The sequence below is a fragment of the Melanerpes formicivorus genome, unplaced genomic scaffold (genome assembly GCF_026170545.1).
Source record: "Melanerpes formicivorus ecotype bairdi unplaced genomic scaffold, bMelFor1.0.p_v2 SCAF_5, whole genome shotgun sequence".
NCBI lineage: Eukaryota > Metazoa > Chordata > Aves > Piciformes > Picidae > Melanerpes > Melanerpes formicivorus.
In genome coordinates, this window is record NW_027142357.1 from 26,609,882 (window position 1) to 26,631,542 (window position 21,661).

At 39.6% G+C, this 21,661-nt stretch overlaps 1 protein-coding gene across 1 annotated transcript; it reads left to right on the forward strand.

The window, feature by feature from the left end:
* The first annotated feature begins 29 nt into the window (after positions 1–29).
* Positions 30–21,231, forward strand: PECR (peroxisomal trans-2-enoyl-CoA reductase). Its single transcript, XM_068138917.1, has 8 exons — positions 30–158; positions 3,717–3,850; positions 13,380–13,545; positions 14,178–14,259; positions 16,308–16,404; positions 18,539–18,649; positions 19,192–19,303; positions 19,421–21,231. Exons 1-8 carry the CDS (start codon positions 44–46, stop codon positions 19,507–19,509), a joined length of 906 nt encoding a protein of 301 aa, XP_067995018.1. The 5' UTR covers positions 30–43; the 3' UTR covers positions 19,510–21,231.
* The last annotated feature ends 430 nt before the right edge of the window (positions 21,232–21,661 follow it).

The window sequence follows — 21,661 nt, forward strand, 5'->3', positions numbered from 1 at the left end:
CGCGTCACGTGGCAGCCACCGTTGTGTGAGGCGGAGGGGAAAGATGGCGGCCGCGCGTGGGCTGCTGGCGGCGGGGCTGTTCCGCGGGCGGGTGGCCATCGTCACCGGCGGCGGCACCGGCATCGGCAAGGCCATCGCCGCCGACCTGCTGGCCCTAGGTGGGCGTGGGGTGGGGCTCTGCAAGGAGGCTCAGTGGGATAATGGAGCAGGGTGGGGGGCGGTGGAGCCGGGCCCGGCGTGAGGCGAAGGCGGGGAATGGATATTGAGGCGGCCACTCAGGGAGCGTTCGGAGGTTTGTGGTACGTTTTGGAGGGTAGGCAGGGCTCCAGGTGTCGGTTGTGAGGGGTTCGTGGGTAGGACGTTTTGACAGGAGTCAGTGAATACCGAAGAGAACGAAGTGAGGTGGATCCAGGGCTGTCTTGACCCGTTGGTGCTTGGAAGATGTGCTATTTTAACTACAGACGTCAAAGTGAGGTCATATTAAACCCAAACCTTTTCTTTCATATTCCCTTGTAAGTGAATTTTCGTCTTGCCTAACTGGAGGTTTTACCTGGTTGTTGAAGTGGGTCTTACAGGGTCGTGTAGTGTGGTGTTGAACTGCTGCACACTGTAAGCTTAGAGAAATGGTGCTTCTCTTGCAGTGCTTGTGACAGAAAGGTCCTGAAGTTCTTCTGTCGTCAGCCTGTGCTTTGTGGGTGTTATTTCATAGAATCATAGAATCAATAAGGTTGGAAAAGACCTCAGCGATCAAGTCCAACCTGTCACCCAACACCTCATGACTACTAAACCATGGCTTCAAGTGCCATGTCCAGTCCCTTGCTGATGACAGAGAAGCAGTGTAACCTGGAGTGAAAACTCCTCTTCTGGGTTATCTGTGTTGCAACACATGTTCCGCAGGCTTCAATACAGGATCATCAGGCTGGTTCCAGATAATGTTTATTAACATGATTGCATACATTGTCTACAAAATACCAGCACGAGCATTAAGTCTCACACACTCCCCATGGTTTGCTCTGTTGAAATGTGCACCACACCATTTCACTGCCTGGTAAAGAGCTTTCTTTGTTAAGAGTGTGCTGGGAGACATTTCTGCCTGTCTCTGGCCTTTGTTGCCCCAGCTTTTCGCTTGGTCTGTGCAGCTAAGTGAGGGCTAGTTCTGCTGCTTTTGTATTACTGGAAACTAAGTGTTTTTTTCAGATGTCCTTACATGCTGCTGTAAAGAGCTGCTTTTTAAATGTAACCACGCTCTTGGTTGATGTTATTTACTCGGTTGCCTTAAAGTTATACTTAATTTGATCTGCATTATTTTTCCAGTAAAACCACAAATAACAAAATTGTATGTCTATAACATCCTAACAACCAACCAACCAACCCAAAAAACCCCAGCAAACAAAGCTGCAGATTTTCAGCTTTGCAGACAAGGCACATGTGAGAAAACTGAAGAGCTGTGATTTAAGTCTGAGGAACCTTTACCTGCAGACTTGCTTACCACTCCTGACAAAATGACTGGGAAGTTTTTCCTTGTGTAACTTTAACTTTTGTGGTTTTCCTGGAGGGGGCTGGCTGGCCAGAAAATGTGTGCACGAACAGTGACATAATGCCAGTCATGACGTACATTGTTTTTACAACAAGCCCTCTTTGAAGCCTTCTGGACAGATTTTAAACCTTTCATCTGGAAACTTGTGCACTTTTCACCCTGACCCTGTCAGGAAATTATGTGGTCATTCGTTGTGAAGAAAAATAACTGAAGTAGTGTCATAAAATCATGGAATTGTTAGGGTTGAAAGGGACCTCAAGGGTCATCCAGTTCTACCTGCCATGGGCCTGGACACCTCACATTACATCAGGTTGCTCAGAGCCACACTCAGCCTGGCCTTAAAAACCTCCAGGGATGAGGCTTCTACCACTTCCCTGGGCATCTTGTGCAGTAGGTACCAAGCGTGTATTTAGCAGAAGAATGGTCTTTTACTGGACCTTTTTCAGTATCACCATATGTATTGGACACAGTCTCAAACTGCGCCAGGGGAAGTTTAGGCTCGAGGTGAGAAGAAAGTTCTTCGCTTAGAGAGTCATTAGTCATTGGAATGGGCTGCCCAGGGAGGTGGTGGAGTCACCATCCCTCGAGGTGTTCAAGAGGAGATTGGATGTGGCACTTGGTGCCATGGTCTAGTCATGAGGTCTGTGGTGACAGGTTGGACTCAATGATCCTCGAGCTCTCTTCCAACCTTAGTGATACTGTGACACTATATTAATAAGCGCTTAAGTTGATAAATACAACTATACTACTGTGATTTAGTACTTTGTGTTAATTGGTAATTGTTCACTTTATGAACTCTATTCTGCATTAGTCAGGTGGCTGTGCAAGTGCATAGAGTTTTTAATGTAAAAAAATCAAGATACCTCCAAGACGTGTTATTTTAAGATGGCCACAGATTGAAGGTAAAGATCCCATTCTTAGGGATATGTATGTGCAGCAGTTCTTTCTGGAAGAATTAAACTCATCTATTCTTTTTTTTTTAAAAAAAAATTATTTTTAGGTTTATGTGTAGTTTCACAAGACAGCCTGAGCCAAATCAACAGCTTGCTGCTCTTTACTCCCACAAGTTATTTCGAGTTGATTCTGGTGTTTGTTTGATCACATGAGAGGCCAAATTCCACTCAGCAAAATGGTTAACAACAAAAAAAAAAGGTGAAAAAACCCACAACCACCTGCCAAGGTGTTATTTTCTTTTTTGGGCTAGCTGAGGGTGTTGAATTAGTTTATATTAAAGCAGATGAGCAGCAGAGCTGGTGTGAGGAAGGAATGGCTTTTGCTGGGATTATGGAAGGAGGGAACTGGGAGCAAGACCTCCTTGCCCACTTGGCAGTGGAAGCTAGTGTTTTGCTTATCCATAATGTGAAATTGCATGCCTAGTGGATTTTGCACTGGGAATTAATTTGTTATAGTCTGTTTCAGTAGTAACAATTGCAGTCCTGAGTCTGCTGGTGTGACAGAAGAAACTAGACTGACTGTAGCATGAGTGCTTGCTATTAATTTGGCACCTGCACTGTTTTTCTCTGTAGACTGAGTCCTGCATCCAAATGCTGAAAAAAATAGAAAGCTTGAGCTCCTGCATAGTTTTAACTTTCATTTCTGAGCAAGGATTCTTGTGCATGGCAGTGTCATGGGAAAGCCTCTGCTGGTGTCTGTAGTCTGCAGATAGGAATTAATCTTGTGAGGCTATCATCCTTTCCTTCATGCTGTGTAGACTTAAAAAGCAGAGCATTACATTTGCTCACCATTAGTCAAAATTGCAGCCAGACATACACTAAGATTATTTTTGTGGTTTTAGGAGCAAGCTTTTTGTGTAATCGAGACCTGCTGAAACATCTTTAAATCACATAATTGATAAATGAGGCTGTTGTGATCACAGGCAGCAAAAGTGATGGCTGAAAGCTATTTTGCTGACTGCAGCTTACAGGCTTTCTTCTCTTCCGAAGGAAGGAGAGGGAATGTTGTGGACATTTTTTTGATTGCTTTTTTTTCCTGGCACAGTGGGATCTTGTTGCTAAGAAGCACCTGATGTCAGTCATGTCCCTCTCTTGCAAGAACTTCAACACTGCATCTCCTAGTCAGCGATTAATAAATGCACATCCTACAATGATGTTATTAATAGCCTAGTATAACTCTAATTTCAGCTCTGTTGGCTGAAGGATGTTTCATTTTGCCTCTACAGGTTGCAATGTTGTTATTGCCTCTCGTAAATTGGACCGAATAGAAGCTGCTGCAGAAGAACTGAATAAAACATTTTCTTCCATGGGGCCTGCCAAAGTGACTCCCATACAGTGCAATATCCGCAAAGAAGATGAGGTAAAGGCTATGATCTTGCTCTAGGACATAACATCTCAAAAGCATTTTGTGCAGATAAATTCTCAGATCTCCCAGGGTCGTCTCTGGCCCTCTCAAAAGTGGCTTACATCAGAGGAGAGGTGCACCAGCAAAGCATTGTTAAGTTGATCTAAATGAAGATGTGCTTTCCAAGCAAAAACCATTCGTTAGCTACCTAAGCAAGAAAACATTTGTAATTGCAAATACGTTTCTGACCATGCATATATATTTCAGATAGCAGGCCTTGACACTGGCATGTTTTACAGCCAGGCTGGAGCCCACTTTGTCACATTTCTGTGACAGCAGTGAGGCTGCATCAGGAGAAGTGTGGCCAGCAGGTCGAGGGAGGTGATCCTCCCCCTCTACTCAGCCCTGGTGAGACCCCACCTGGAGTACTGTGTCCAGTTCTGGAGCTCCTATTACAAGAGGGATGTGGAGGTGCTGGAATGTGTCCAGAGAAGGGCCACAATGATGATCAGAGGGCTGGAGCACCTCTCCTGTGAGGACAGACTGAAGGAGTTGGGGCTGTTCAGTCTGCAGAAGAGAAGGCTCTGAGGTGACCTAATTGTGGCCTTCCAGTATCTGAAGGGGGCCTACAGGAAGGCTGGGGAAGGACTTCTCAGGATGTCAGGTAGTGATAGGACTAGGGGGAATGGAATGAAGGTGGAGGTGGGGAGATTCAGGCTAGATGTGAGGAGGAGGTTCTTCACCATGAGAGTGGTGAGACCCTGGAATGGGTTGTCCAGGGAGGTGGTCGAGGCCCCATCCCTGGAGGTGTTTAAGACCAGGCTGGATGAGGCTCTGTCCAGCCTGATCTAGTGTGGGGTGTCCCTGCCCATGGCAGGGGGATTGGAACTAGATGATCCTTGCGGTCCCTTCCAACCCTGAATGATACTATGATACTATGATATGATACAGTGTTAAGATGGAGACCTCAGACTAGTTCCTTCAAACAGGAAGTCATGGCATGGAATCTCAGTGCTTGTGACTTGACACAAGTTTCCAGCATTGACACTTTTGCTTCCATTAAAGCAAAAAAACCCTCACAGATACTATTATTTTAGCCATATTTCAAATTCTGGTTAGAATTTGAGGTGTCTCTCTACAAACTGTATTACTATCATATTTGATTTTTTCTTTATTGTTTGTATTACAAAAAATGGAAGATCAAGAGCAAAATTATTTAATCCAGTTTCTTCAGAAGTCTGCATTTACCTCCTGATTTTTTAATCTCTCTAATTAAACATTTACAAATCCAGCATTAGGTTGGGTTTTTAAGTTATTGAAGACAGCTAGAAAACATTCCAGTAACTGATTGGTATATTTTTCTTAACCTTTCAAAGTCTTTTATTAAATTCTAGCATAACTTAAAGAAGTACTAATGAACTTCAGTAGCTATGTAGATTCTGGAAATCTCCTAACATATAACTGTAAAGCAAGAAGTAAAATTCTTCTCTCATGGAGCAGCTCATGACATAAAATATTAATGGTGATGTACTTAGAATTTCTCTCCTGAAGGAGATGAACCCTGGGGCTGTGTAGTATGCCTCTTCACCTACCAGTGAGTTTTAGGTTTGTGTTTACTAGCATCAGCAGTGCAATATAATAGTTTGTGACAGATGTCAGAGGGCAACTTAGATGATTAAAGCTACAGGAAAGAAAAGAGGTAAAAGAAGCAAAAATTTTAAAGCTTCTTTCGTGTCACTCTTCTTACAGAAAGTACTCTGGCATGCTTAATAACCTTCTGCAAGTGAATCTTATTTCTTCATCAGTTTAAAAATTATTTAGTGGGAACTGAATTGCTCTGTGAGGTGGTGGAATGCATGCTTGGATGGTAAAAAGAAGTAACCTCCACTAAACAAATAATTTGTTCCTTCTTTGTTCCCTGTTTATTAAGAATGGCTTAATAAACATTAAGCCATTAACATTATTAAGTATGGCTTAATAAAAATATATTGGAGAAAACAGTCTTAAATGGCTTTGGAAACTTTCCTGGAGGTGCTTTTAAAGCCTTGTTTGTAGTACTCTGTAAAGTGTTTAGGCATTACTCTGTGTTACTGGTGGCTATGATGATACTTGGAGAAACTTCTGTCTGCAATTACTCTGCGGTTTCATCGTAGAATTGACTTGTTTCTGGTTTAACCTACTCATCTACAGATACATCAGAGCTTTCTTAGAGCTTCTCATGTTGGAGAAGCCACTATGAGGTGTGTCCTGTCAGTGGAAGGTTCTTACAAACCATTCTCATTTCATGTCTGTATCTGTTGAAGGGGGGGTTCAGAGGAATAAGGTAGATCAAACAACAATTTAGCTTTGGATTAGAATGATGGAAACTCCAGTTGTGAACTTTTCAGTCATTGATTCAGTCTTACAGTTTGAGTCACTTCACTTCTCCAACTGCTCTTCTTTCTGTTGAAGTCCTGTTTAGAAGAAATCATCGTGGAAATTTTGTAAGCCTTTTGTGGAAGTTTTGAATAAGGAATACAATTTCTGTTGCTTATTACGATAGAACTTAAATGCACCCACTAAACAAATACTGATTCATTCCAGATGCGCATCTCAAAGACCAGTTATTTTTACTGGTTAGAGGCATCCTGTGATTTTTGTTCTCTAGCTCTTGTTTTTCTGGCTTTGTCCTCCATGTTAGCTCTTTAATGCTGAGACTCTCAAAGATTGCTAAATCCTGACCACTTGTTACTTGCTAAGTTTACTATTGGCCCAGAAATGTGTGGCTCTTATTTTCAGCTTTTAAATTTGTAGTGAAGATAGCATTTCATTACACTTCATAAATTTAAGCTAGGTTAATTAACAGTTGGTAACTTAGACTAATAAAAACTGTTAGTAACTCAGAACTGAGGGGTGTGGCAGATTTTCCAAAAGCCACTGCTCGTTATGGCTTATTCTATTTTCTAAGAGCAACAATGGTAAATACTTTCTTGTAAGTGGCCTTGTGGAGACTAGAGGAAAAATGCTTTAGGGCTTTTCCTTCTATTCAAAGATAATTATATATCCACTTTAAAAATCTGTTTCTTTCTTAGCCTAGTGCCTAGGACATGGAGTCTTAGAAAGAGGGATCAGTAAAAGTTGTAGTGAAGGACTTGCCTAGCCTAGGAGGCAAATCTTAAGTAGAGTCAATATAGCAATAAAACACTTCATCATTTTCACAAATACAGGAATAGCTTCCTGTTTACAGTGGAAGATGGAGTGAGAGGGCATTTAAACTGTTGGCTTCCGTCCCCAAAGAAACAAGACTTCTACTACTGTGTTGGGTCTGTGTGCTACTAATTAATAGCTTTTCAACTTACTGTCTGATTTCAGATTAGTATGAATGAAGAGAATTTACTTCAGAAATTCACAGAAGCACATTGTTGGGTAGAGAGGAGAGCCTCTAATGTGTATTCCTTGTGAGTTGTTACATCCCCTTTTTCAGCTCTGGTACCTAAGAATGTGAAGGAGAAAGACCTTATAAATGTTTCAGCAAGGGAAAAAAAAACCCTTCAAGCCTCCTTGGATGTCAGAACTGATCCTTCACAAGCTACAAAGCCCAGGAAGTTTCCTGCAGAATTACATCATTCATTTAGTATCTCCTTCTCTTTGACATCTCACTGAAACCTTTCTAAAAGGAAATCTTTTAATTTCTTAAAGGAATCTACCATGATCACCTGTGGGAACGAGCCATCTGTTCATACTGTAGTATGCCCCATCTCCATCTGCATTTCTCTGAAGGCCCCTGTGAATTTTGTCCTGTTTTTAAGTTTTTAATCAGACAAACTAGAGAGAGGGACTTTATCAATAGAGATCTGAGAAAGATGAAAGTGTTTTCAAAATTGCCAGAATTTAAAAAAATAAATTAAAAAAAATTCCCCTCCTCTTAGAAATCTGAAAGTAACTGACCTGCTTTGAAGATGAGATGGCTAATTCCTCATGTGTGGCCTAGTTTGCATCTGTGAAATTCAAGCATAATGAGATTTGTCCCTCATCATATAGTGCAATATATCTGTAAGAGTTTTTTTTCTGGCCTAGGAAGAGGCAAAGAAAGTACAGTGAATTAACTGCTGCAGAAGCTTGATGGCAGATATCATGGGAATAGTTTAATGAATTCACATTTTTAAGTCTCTTAATCTTTATCCTCAGAGGTCCTCTTACTTTCTAACAAAGCTTACTTTTCATTTAATGTGCAAGAAATAATCTTTCTTGATGGAAGATTTTCAGCCACTGCATAACCTGTTAGGCTTATTTCTGTCATGAGTTTGCTGCTGCTTTTGGCTAATTTTCCATTGAGTGTTTTGTAAAGGGTAACAAACCAGTTTTGTTTTTAAAGCTGTAAGAGTAAAGGGTTCTGGAATGTTGGTAAGTGCGTCTGAGCTTTCTGTGCTTTGTCTTCATGGGGCCTCATCCTGCAGTGATTGTGCATCGGTTCTTTATCTTGTGGTCTGAGGTGTATGCTATGATGAGTCTTGCTTCTTTGTGATTGTGAAGTTGAAGTGATTTAAATTATTTGCATATTTTTTTAGCACTGCCCACATTATGTGTTGAATATAACATGAGCAGGTCAGTTAGCACTTGCTGAGATAGAGTCCAAAAACTAAGGATCTAATTAACTAATTCCAATGCCTCAACATAATGGTGTCCAGAGTGACGAAGAAGGACTCCATCCCTTTTCCATTATGAGAAGAGCTTTCTATTTATCTTTGTAGGGGTTGTGAAGGGAAAACATGTGTTTGTATTTCTTAAATGTTGAGTTTCTCTAAATGAATTGATGGGAGAAACACAGACATGAAAGAACTTCTCACTCTTGAAAAAACATTGTTCTACATACTCTGGACAAACATTTCCTTAACTGGCATCTAGACAGGTAGAAGGCATACCTGGGTAAGTAAAAGGTAACCTTTGTACTTCTAGTAAGCTCCTGCTCTTCTTGAAACCAGACATTCCAAATTCTGTGCACAGTGTCCCTTTCCGTACTTGAGCTCTAGCAACAACTGCTGCTGGATCAGACCCTGAGGGTAAAACCTATGCCTTGGACATGAGACAAACAAGACTCATTGAGACAGACTCAGTACAGTGCTGTTTAGCACTTACCTTCTGTCTGAGTTCACTAGTATCTTTTCTTTTCCAATAAACTTCATAGCTTACCATAGTCTTGATTGGTTTATAAATACTTAATGCCTGTTTGTGTGAAGCCTGTAGTGGAAGACTATGGCTTGGTGGGGAGCTGTGTATGAGAGATTCCTGTTGTTGTACTTTTAAATAACATAGCAATAACACAAAAAATACCTGTTTTCACTGTGCAATAATGCCTACTACTTCTTGTCCCCAGATAGTAGATCTCTAACACTCTGTAGTGGGTAGTTTGCCTATTGAGTTTTACTCATGTTCAAGGTGACCTGTGAATGCACACAATCATTGGTCCCTTGTAAATACTGCCATAAAAGTTATCTGTGAAGGTGTGCTGCTGTGTAATACTTTTGAGTTGTCACATACAAAAGGTCTGTATGTAAGAGCTTTAGTCTTCTGGTGATGTCTGAAGTGCCTGGTTTTGTTCTTTTGCTCTTTTTCAGATACACTTAAGTTTTGTGTAGTTTGGGTTTGCTTACCAAAGGAGTCTTTAGCAGCTTTCTTGCAATGCTATTTACAAGTGGATTTTGTATAGCTGGGAGTAGAAAGGGTCTTCTTTGGTCCTTACTGTGATCTAAATGTATTCTACCAGACACTCTTTCTCACAATGCTGGTGGCTGCAGTCTTCATGTTTACTGTAATTGGAAGAAGCACTACAGCAATGCATTCTCTACAACACAAAGTCATTGTGAAGATTGCTACAGTTGGAGCCATCCAAGCTGTCACTGGAGAGCCTGCTAGCTTTTGTTGGCTTTTGGAAAGCAGAACTCGTATGTGTTTGTGGTGATAGTTTTTTTTATTGCCCTAAGAATATGGTGTGACAAGTAGGAACACTTACAGAGTTTCTTATAATACAATATGTGACCCATTTTAAATTGATGTGCCATAGCAGATGTTGTCCACCTGTCAAAAATGTGCTTGTAATGTCTTCTCAGTGGATTTTTCTTCTGTTAATTTGTTTGCTGGGTTTTTTAATGACTCTTTATGTCTATTTTTTTCTCTCTGTTATGATCGTATGGAGGTTATTAATATTCAATAGATGGAACCATTAATAAAACCATGAATAACTTTATTAATTAAAAAAGCCCCACAGAAAATACTAATAAAACCTATTTACTGGTTCAAAACATTCACTTGTGGAACAGATATCTCACCAGCAGGAACATGTAACAATTTAAACAATATTAGCAAAAATCCAGAAGCAACAAACAGTCATTTAAACTGTAAAGGAAAACGAGAACATCATCAGCAACATGCTGGAGACTGCCCACAAGGGGGGAGGGAACTCTAGAATTCTGTAGGGCAACAGACCTTTACCAGATGCTTATAAAAAATCAGATGTCATAATTACTCCCTGGTCGTGGTACCACGTGGCACGCGTGGGCATTTAAACAAAACCAAAATGGCATCGAAGACGTGAAAGCTGTAGGAACAGTTTCACTTTCTGTTGGCTTCTGCAGCTTGTTGCTGTAGTACATACAGGGTTTATTTCCAAAGGCTTTGTAGCTGCAAGCTTTGTAGAAAAGAGGATGCTGCCGAGGCTTGCAGGGCCTTTCGGCTTTGTAGCTTTCCCTATTTGAATAGAATAGAATAGAATTAACCAGGTTGGAAGAGACCTTTGCCATCATCGAGTCCAACCTATCACCCAACACTATCTAATAAACTAAACCATGGCACCAAGCACCCCATCAAGTCTTTTCCTAAACACCTCCAGTGATAGTGACTTCACCACCTCCCTGGGCAGCCCATTCCAATGGGCAATCACTCTCTCTCTGCCAACTTGGACCCCAAGATATGTTCAGACAAGCCTGGGCAACGTGGGCAATTTCCTGAAAAAAACAGACCTGCTGGCTCCTGCCCCATTCTCTGATTCAAAGCATTTTTTAAGCTTTTTGTCCCTTCAGGACACTCTCTCTCTTTTTTACCTGTCTCCAGCCAGAATAGCCTTTGTTCTAATATTGCTTGGACTGAAACCATTTCTATTCTATAAATGAGCCCATACTTCAGTGACTAATGGAGAATAATAGTCAATGCAAGATTCTCAAGCTGACAAGAAGAAGAGTTTGATACTGCTGAACAAAACAACTTTTGCTGCCTAGCAAGGCATAACTTTTCTCTGATTGTGAGCAAACCTGAAAGACTTTGTGGCTTGACAATTCTCACAAGTCATGGCTCTGGGATTGCTGTCATAGATGTTTTGGGGTTTTGTTGGCTTTCTTTTTCTTTCCTCAGATTCCACAAGCTGCAGTGATTGATGTGAGGAATAAGATGACATTCAGGACTTAAAGATGGTGATTTAGCTATCAAAATTATATTTTAAAGGCATTTCTTCTCATCAGACTTTAGTTTTTCTATCAGGCTGAAGTCAATATATGTCTGTTTAGGTTTTCTTCTTCAAAGCTGCATCCTCACAGGATGCATACTACTTTGTTAAATTATCTTGAACTGTTAGCAGCCAAAGCTTAAGACAGCTATTTATGAAACAGTTGGTGACACTCTTGGTTACATACAGATCACACATGGCTTGTTCATTTCTGATGTTTTCTACTGCTAAGTCAATACAGAGGAAGGCTGGTTGATATCCTTCCTCTAGTCAAATCTGTAGCAGCAGCAGTGGCACTCCTGCTGTGTGTTTTGCTTTGCTTGTCTTTTCTTGTTTTGTTTTTGTGTCTGTTTTCTTTGACCACAGATGCTAGATTAACTTGTGATATATGCTTGAGTAGGAATAAGTGATGCATAGTATCTAGTTCTGATAGGTAAGGGAAGCAGGAAGAGAGTCATGTTGACCCATTTCCCATTTCTTGAGATAAAGGTTAAATTATTAAACAGTTGCTATAGAGTTCTTATTGCTACCTTGTAATAGGAAAAATATATCAGCTTTGATATCTGCAAAATCATTGAATGCTTTGAAAAACAGTTTCCCCCAAGAGGTGCTCTTCTGTTTAGTGTGAGTGTGTGGCAAAGCTCCTGTACTTCTGAAGTGGAGGGCAATGCAGAAGGCTTAGTTTATAGCCTGTAGCTCAGATTAGGTCAGCATTAAGAATTAGTTTTAGATTCTCAGCATCTCTTTCCTCCCATATGAACTCAAGCCACACCTTTTCTGCACTGATAGCTCTTTAAGTGCATGAATAAAGTCTCTCTTCTTCTTTTCTGCTAATACTTTCTCAGAGTAGCCAAAGATAAATAGCACCAGAGTGTGCTCTTACCAGTAATTGTTCCTCTTGCTTATACACCGAAAGTAGCTTAGTCAAATACTGACTTTTCTTTTGCCAAGGAAGACAGCTTATATAATTTCCAGAATTTTTAGAGTAGGGTAGCAAACTAACCTTCTTGAGCTACCTAAGAATAATTGCAGCATCTCATGTGAGCACCCTCACTCTTGCAAAAAAAAAAAAAAAATTCTTGGTCTTAAGTATCAGGCTTTTGTGCATCTTTGATTTTTACAAGCCTTCTGTGCCTTGAATCTCCTCCTTTCAGTCCTGTTGTTTAATAGACTAGACTAGACTAGACTAGACCAGACCAGGTTGGAAGAGACCTTCAAGATCATCGCGTCCAACCTATCACCCAACACCACCTAATCAACTAACCCATGTAACCAAGCACCCTGTCAAGTCTCCTCCTGAACACCTCCAGTGATGGCGACTCCACCACCTCCCCGGGCAGCCCATTCCAATGGGCAATCACTCTCTCTGTGTAAAACTTCCTCCTGACCTCCAGCCTGAACCTCCCCTGGCGCAGCCTGAGACTGTGTCCTCTTGTTCTGGTGCTGGCTGCCTGGGAGAAGAGACCAACCTCTGCCTGTCTACAACCCCCCTTCAGGTAGTTGTAGAGAGCAATAAGGTCACCTCTGAGTCTCCTCCTCTCCAGGCTAAGCAGCCCCAGCTCCCTCAGCCTCTCCTCATAGGGCTTGTGTTCCAAGCCCCTCACCAACTTTGTTGCCCTTCTCTGGACTTGTTCCAGCAAGTCAACATCCTTCCTAAACTGAGGGGCCCAGAACTGGACACAGTACTCGAGGTGTGGCCTAACCAGTGCAGTGTACAGGGGCAGAATGACCTCCCTGCTCCTGCTGGCCACACTGTTCTTAATGCAGGCCAGGATGCCATTGGCCCTCTTGGCTGCCTGGGCACACTGCAGGCTCATGTTCATCCTACCATCAACCAGCACCCCCAGGTCCCTCTCTGCACCTGCATTATACCAGGAAGATTTCCTAAATGAAGATGGACTTGACCCCAATCATCTGTGTCTGACTAAAGCTGTTGTACCAATCTTCCAGCCTCTCTGCACACTGGTACCTCCTCTTCATGACTGAAAAGAATATGAGAGAGGAAATACTGAGAATGAAAATTTGGTATATAGCTCAGTCAGAATATCAAACTAACAAATACTCTTTCAGGTAGAAGCTTTGGTGAAGTCTACACTGAGTCTTCATGGGAAGATTGACTTCCTGGTGAATAATGGAGGGGGACAATTTCCAAGTCCTTCTGAAGCCATCCGTGCAAAAGGCTGGCATGCTGTGATAGACACAAACTTGACAGGGACCTTCTACTGCTGCAAAGCAGGTAAGGACTGATCACCCAAGCTTTTTCTGTTTATTTGTTTTGGATTTCCACAGCAATACCAGCAGACAAGTAATGTTTGCCTGCCTTCTTCTTTCACACCCTTAACCTGACAGTGAGTATTGTTTCGATAAATGCCATTCATAGCTTTTCATGAAACTGTACATTACATTTATTCATTTATACAAATACACATTTTGGGGCAGGTAAGATCTCCTGGCTAAGGCCAGTCAGTTGGCTTGGATATTCACTTAAGCAACTACTGAAAAAGCTTTTTTGTGGCTCTGCATAACACAACAAAAGATTTTTTTTTTTCCTCCCATCAAAGATGTTAATTTAAAGTTCAATGGAAATATGATCTATGATTCTCAGCATTGGGAATGTGGTAGGAATTGACAAGGAAGCATGAAATCTTAATTTCCACCAAAAGGCTTCTTGATAAACACAGAGCCTTACCTGTTGTCTCACCAATGCAGTGGTGAGGCTATGTTATAAAGTCCAGATTGTTTCTCTCAACATGCATGGGAAATTTGTAGTATAGCTGGAGTCAAGACTCCAAATTTGACTTTCAGTTGGGAAGTTCATTTTTATGCATTTCATCTGATATTTATAGGTTATCTTCCTCCTTCATACAGTGTACAACGCCTGGATGCAGGAACATGGTGGTGTCATTGTCAACATTACTGCTGCTGTGAGAAATGGGTTTCCTGGAATGTCGTAATATATTTTTCATTTTTACATTTTCCTATATTCTTCCCCAGGAAGTACTAGTTGCTCCTAAACACTTCATTATAGAAGGGTGTTCTCTGGGCAGCAGCAGAGTATAGAAATACAGTAGTTAGATCAAGATCGCAATAGGCTGTTTGTGCGGGGATCTCTCATTAATTCAGTAGTGACTACAGGAGTAAATGGCATCTGATCTGTCTCGACTTGTTCCTAAAAAAGCATGAAGCAAGACTTCCAGTGAAACTTCCACTGGAAATGGTATGGTTGTGGGTCTAGTTGGACTGAAATGGAACCTTTACTTTTTATCTCTCCAAATTTCTGGCGGGTTTGCAAGAACTTGGCACTTGTTGTGCTCTGCTACTATCAGTTTGTAGGTCTTCATGGTGTATGACTTATGGGAGTTAGAATGGGAGTAGGAGTATCACTTCTCTTATGTTACCAGGTGTTAGCTTTATCCTTCAGGTCATGTAATACCTGCCTTTGCCATTTTCCTTTCTACTCTCATTTTTTGTAGCCATCTTTCTTGGAGAAGATCGCTAGTGCTAGTGCTTTCATACTGACACAAATGATCACAGCTGTCTATATGAAAATGCAGCATCCTCCATATCCATATGTGTATTGTATTTGTTTCAGTTTCTTTGCCCTCAAGGTGGAGGCAAACAGGAGCTTTATAATTGGAAACGTTTTCTCCAAAAAAGCTCCAGTTTGTGGAAAGAAAGACAATACTCATAAAATTAATTGTTCCCATTATTTTATTTTCAAAGGAAATGTTTAAGCTGTCAACATGCTGCATTTTTACAATTTCTTAATTGAAAAAAATATATATAATTTAATCAAACGTTAAATTAGCTCTCTTTATCCTGATTAAGGGCTGGAACTTTTAAAAATGTAACATTTTAAAGGAACAGCAGAATAGTTTCTCATTTACCTTGTCCTTGGTGGCACAAAATAAATTTAGAGATCCACAGGGTGGTGCTGAAGCTACAGTTATTTGAGCTTATCCACTCCTGTTAAGTCTGGTTGAATTGCCACAGCAAATAGGCCGAAGCTGTACTTGAGAGTTTGAGATAAAACCCCTAATTCTCAACAACAGGAGAAAAAAGATTCCCAAGTAACTGTTTTGTGTGGATGTAGAGGGATGGACAAAACTAGTTTCAAATTAAGTTCTGGTTGAACTGACACTTGATTTAGAAATGTACTACTGAAAAAGATGTGCCTTTAGGAGTTGAGCCACCACACATACCAAAAGTCACCTGATACAATTTTTTGTAAATACAAATTCTGAACATAGAACTGAACATGTTTGCTCATAATGTGTCTGGAGGTTATTTATTTATGGCCTGGACATGCGAATAAGTTTGGGTTTCTTAGGCTTTTCTTAAGTCTTTCTTACTCCTTTCCTGGTATTTGAGACGCTATTGTATCTATCCTCTGTAAGTCTGTTCTGCTAGGCTAAAGGAGTTAAACTCTTAGTTTGTTCTGAGTCCCACTAGCTGCTATTTATCACTGAAGTAAGTTTGTCTGCATCTTACCAAGCTTGTGATCATTTCAGACTAGTTTCCTACAGCAGCAAAATGTACGAGATCACCCAGTCTATGGTTGTCTCTATCTCCATCCACTCATAGTAATAACTTTTTAATAATAGCTCATTTTAATCATGTTTGTCAGAAGATCTAAACTATTTTTCAGACTACTGACCTTGCAATTGTTGCTTTACCTGTGCAGCCTACCTTTTGTAGTTCTACACAATTTGAACTTTGCCTTCAGTTGTTTTTCATTTTATAAGCCTGCTTCAGCAGTAGCAGGTGGCTGACCTCACATCACATTGGCGAAGGTATGATAAGTATTTCCAGAAGTGACAGGAACTCATAGCATAGCTTGTTTAAAATGTGAAGCTACAGCCAAACTTACAAACAAGAAAATGTGTCTCAGATGGTTGGAAAGCTATCCTGACTTTCCTAGTGAAGCTGTGGTAGAATGAACATAGGGCACTGTTAGCTGAGGGGACAGATGCTTCCTTTGCTTTCTTTTCTCAATAGGCATACAGGAGCTGCAAGAGCAGCAGTGAATAACCTAACCAAGAGTTTAGCTTTAGAGTGGGCCCACAGCGGAGTAAGAATCAACAGTGTTGCTCCTGTAAGTAATGGCAAACAGTCTGATTAAGCTTAGCTATTGTACATGTTCACACTTAAAACTTCCAGGCCCAAAGGGATTTTTAAAATCTATAGCCTGTTTGTGGTTTATTTATATATGTATGTATTTAATGATTCCCCCATCTATGTTCTTCAGGTCATTTGAAAGTGTTTTGCACTGTTTGGGTGAAGAGCCAGAGATGTAGAATAAAATTGCTTCTGCTTTCTGCTTTGACCTGTTGCTCTCTTTTTTTTTTCCCTAGCTTAATGAAATGATTCCTGGCAGGAGTTGGTGACCTGTCTTACAAACCTTTGTTGTAAAATTTCAGATTGCTTTTCAGTAATGATTATATTATTTATGAGGTCACAAAATGTTTTTCTATTTGAGATTCAGATATGCTTATGGTTACCACCTGTGTTTACAAAGTTACTTTGAAAATCTCTGATTGTGTCACATAATGTCTTTTACTTTGTCTTTTAAAGGTTAAGTCAGGTTAGTTATAGGCATAAAAAGACTGTATTTGGAATGGACCTTCTCTCAAAGAAATTAAATGTTAAAATGTGTGTTGAGATTTTTTTCTTATCAAATATTTACAGACAGGAAACCACTATACAGGTCAGCTAAAATATGCCTGCCACATTTCTGAAGAAGTAGGTAGCATGCACCAATTGTTTAAAATAACTGTATGAAAACAGCAGCTATATTTTCTAGTGGGGATTTTTTTTTGCACATTTACTCCCTTGGAAACAAAAGAGGAAAGGTAAACTTTTTCCATCTGTTTCTACATTCTGAAGTTGTCTTATCTCCCATTATAGTTGTCAGATTTGTTTCACTGGTCACTAGGAAGAGATCTTTCCACTATCTTTTTAGGATGTGTGTACACCCTGTTGTGCCTTTTCCCCTAAAATATCTCTCTCACTTTCTTAGGCATAGCAGAAAATGGCAGATGTGTGATTATCATTCAGGTAGTGGCTCTTAAGTAGCATCTGTGAGCCAAACTCATCTGGACACTTGTTAAACATCAAGATCGTTTTCCCTGTTTATTTGTTGGTTTTGGGGTTTTCATTTCTGGTTTTCTAAGTCTTAGGGAAGTAAGTAATTAAGACAATTATTATGTAAGCATATTTTTCAGGCATGCTAATTACCTAATGAATCATACTAATTATACTTTATAGCACATGTCAAAATAATTTTTTGACAAGCAAACAGTTCAGTGGTTTAGCTCTCTCAAATGTATTTGCTTTCTTCATTACTACATTTGTAGCAAAAATCCACATTGTAGTTACAATAATACTTTATATCCTTCTGTCACCTTTATGGACACACTAGGTCTGTGGTAACCATACAAAATGGTTACTGCTTCATAGGAGCAAAATAACATGTAGAGAATGGGTACATATAGAGGGAAACATATATTCTAAACCCAGTCTTTTCACATTGGAGTTACTTCCCTAACTCCCAAAATATAGTCACTTGCTTTTCACAGATATCTTAGAAATCATAGCATGTGCTACCTGGGTGACTTAAAAGTTTGTAATCATACTTAACCTTGAGTTGCAAAGGTTCTGTCATAACTAATCTATGTAACCCTGTGTTTCCATTGCTGTAGCCTTTGTATTCCTTCTCAAGTCTGAACTGGATTGTATGTAATCATCAGAGCAAAAACAGTTGCCTTTTTCTGTTTCTATAGAAGCTAAATAGGGAGAGTCTGAATTTTGACTGTGAAATCTGCTTCATGGTTCAGAATAAAGCCAATCTAGTGTTCTTACAGATGTCAAATTATTGATGAGTTTTTCTAGGGACTTTGTAGTTTTCTGCTGCAAGCTAGTATGAAATGCTTGTAATTTCAAAACAGTCTTTGACTTTCTTCTTTATACTCCTCGCTTTATAATTATTGATGTGACAGTCAAGAACTGGAATAATCTAAATTATTGCACTTGAATAGAGATGTGGCTAGCAGCCAGATTACCTTCTTGTATAAATTGCACTATTCCATTAAGTTAAAAAGATTGCATTCAAGTGTTGTTTAGATAAATTCTACAGAAAATCCCAGTAATGATGACTTCATCATTTTACAATGATCACAGTTTAAACATATGCAAGAGAACTTAATTTTCATTGCACTGTTTTAAAATAGGGACTAGTATTTTCAGAAACTGCTCTTGCCAACTATGGAGAACAAGGACCAGTGATGTGGTTAAACAGCATACCAAAGATTCCTGCCAAGAGGGCCGCAGTTCCTGAGGAGGTAATGTATTTCAGAACATTTGTAGTGTTTCTACTTCTGTCTCTTTTGAATCATCTTTATTGTATGTATAACATATTATGATGGAATATTAAAAAATATAAAAACTGTAGTAATGTGTTGTACTGCCAAGTGGGAGACTTAACTGAAAAATTCATTTAGATGCTTCCTACAGCTTAAGTGTTTTATAGTAGGTATCAGTTCCTGAAAAGGTTGACTTCCAGCAGAGAGAACTGAACAAATGAATATTAATGTGGAAAAAAAAAGTGTATCTTGAAAGCACTTAGCTCTCTTCCACCAAGAATGTGCATCTTTGATAAGCTAGTCAGCTTTCTTGTTTGATTTTTGGCACCTGATGCTGCTCTTTGAGAGCTTACTGGTTTTCATCTGTTATGCACTTGATGTTTGTGGCTGGAAAAATGGCTTCAAGACTGTTAGGGTTTTCATTACTGAGCATGTCTTGTTTGTAAAACTTTTGCAAGTGTCTTTGACATAAACAATTCCCAGTAGTTTAAAAAAGTTTTAAATTGTCATTCTTTTGTTAGATCTCTCCTGCTGTATGTTTTCTGCTATCTCCAGCTGCTTCGTTCATAACTGGAATAACCATGATTGTGGATGGAGGCCAAAGTTTATATAGCCATAACCTAGAAATACCTGGTAAGAAATGGGCTACAAAATACTGAAGTTCAAAGAACTGAAGTCAGGCAGTGGGAGGACACAAAACTAAAATGCTTGTTTCTCCATCAACTAAGTGTGTTGTTTTATTTTCCTCAGATCATGACAGATGGCCCTCGCCACCAGAAGGAAAAAATACTGATGTGCTAAAAGAGTTTCTTTCTGGCAAGTTCAAGCCAAAGCTCTAGAAGAATAGGATTTCACCTTATTCCCAACTGTGCACTTGCTAATAATCTCACTTTGTGATTGGTATTCTCAGCAATATAATTTCTTCTGTTCATACATAAATACAGAGCGGCTCAGTTTTCACTGGTTTATGTTTAAAATTTGAGGAACTGTACATAGTAAATTTATTCTCTGAAAACACTTGTTGGCCTGAAAACATTCAGTCTGTTGAAAAGTTACAAAAGACAAACTTTCCATTTGCATAGGCATTAAATAATGAAGAATCTCAGTCAGAAGTGAATAAAAAATTGCTAATTTCAAGGTGAAGATGGCAGAGAGGGAAGGCTTCAGAATCCTATTCTGGATTAATCTGGGGAAAAGTGAATTAAAATCTTTGTTCTTATTAGTTGAATCAGTAACCCTTAAGGTGGCTGCTAGCTCTAGGTTTCTGTTCAGCCACACACTGAAAGTTCAGAAACTATTTTAAAGACTGAGTAGGTATTTCTCTGAAAAGAGTTTAAAAATAAGGCAGAATACAATAATTAATGTTTCAAAGTAATATGGCATATCATACTGGGGATGTTTTGAATTATTTGCAGATACAATGACATAATGGAGTTAAAGTGGCTGCAATTTAAATTTGATAGTAGAATAATCAGATAATAAGCTTTAACATACAGTGATGGGAAACAGTATAGATTCAATCACTGAGCAAGCAAAGGCTGTGGTGTACGTTGCAGTGCTTTCTGTGCTGTGCTGTACTGGTAAAGGAGCAACTTTCTATCCATACTGTGTTGGATTACAGTGTTAACACAGGTTTTTTTTGCTAGTGTGTCTAAAATACATGTTTTGTGATCAATGCAGAGATCTATTTAAAAATCAGAAATCATGCACTATATATTTCTGCCTGAATGTGTTCCTATGCAACCTACTCCAGGTGAACCTGCTTTAGCAGGGAGATTGAACTAGGTGATCCCCAGAGGTCCCGTTCAACCACTACGATTCTGTGATTCTGTAATGTCTCTTGCAGAGGCTGTATTTGTATTTGTTAGTCAAGTTTTTCATTCACTTCAATCTGTAAAATCAAGTTGATGCTATAGAAGCACTAATACTTCATTTTGGATTGAATGTATCCCAGCTGATGTTCTCTGCAAAGATGTTTGCAATTTATGTCTTTCAAATATAGGAGCTGACATGGGTACATGTAGACTGTTTTTTCATGCAAGTCTGAATACTAGTTTTATGGGGGAGAAGGAGGGTTGAGCTATAATGCTTTCTCCTTCTGATATATCCTCTTTCCTTAGTAACTGGGTTGTTCTGTGGTTGTGAGAAACTTGCACAGAGATAAAATCAGTGTTTTTCAAATCTCTTCTGCAAGGTATAATTTTGCTTATTGCAAATATTAGTTCAGGGTACACAGCAAGAGAATTCCTGACAGAAAATGCACCTGTTAGGTAACTAACTCTAGAAGCCTAGACCATTGCATTTCAGTAAAATTACTCTGTCTGTTGAGAGATTATTTCTACATTCTTCATATCTTTCAGTAAGAGAAGGTTAAACATGAACAGGCTTGAGACTTGTGGAATTCACTTTCTCTTCATGTTTGATTGTGAACTTTTATTGTATGTGTGGATTGCAGATTTCATGTGAAATAGAAGTGATTTGAGAAGATTAAATTATTATATCCCAGAACTGTTCTCTACAAGATTTGAGAATAAACTTTCAAATAATTGTACTGTAGCACATTTCCTCTTTAACTTTACTGGAGCCTGAGAATTAATAAGGACAGAAAATCTATACATAACGATGGTGAAATGCATCCCTTGTCTTGGTGAAATGGAACATTAGAAAGGTGAGTGTTCTCCTGTGTGGGAGATATGTTCACTCAGTAGTTAATGAACTCCTTCTCAAGTAAGAACTATAACAACTTTTCCACTCGCACTGAATACAAGCAACGTTTATCTGACCTTGCTGTTTTCAAGTTCCAGCAAAGCAATGTATTAAGGAGATGTAAGCTAGCTCTTCAGAAGAGTGTCTTTGTTCCTGCATGTGCTTTTTTCCCTGTCAAGAAGCTTAAACAGCCACAATTTGTGGAGCCGTAATGCACTGCTTCTTGAAAGGAAATTGGGAAATATCAGTGTTCAGTGTTTGGGGTTTGTTTTGCTTGGTTGGGTT

Excerpts from the sequence above, each read along its gene's own strand:
- PECR (XM_068138917.1), top strand. The coding sequence starts at position 44 with ATGGCGGCCGCGCGTGGGCTGCTGGCGGCGGGGCTGTTCCGCGGGCGG. Across the intron at positions 13,546-14,177 it reads CTTCTACTGCTGCAAAGCAG|TGTACAACGCCTGGATGCAG; the intron begins GTAAGGACTGAT and ends TCCTTCATACAG. Across the intron at positions 16,405-18,538 it reads GAATCAACAGTGTTGCTCCT|GGACTAGTATTTTCAGAAAC; the intron begins GTAAGTAATGGC and ends GTTTTAAAATAG.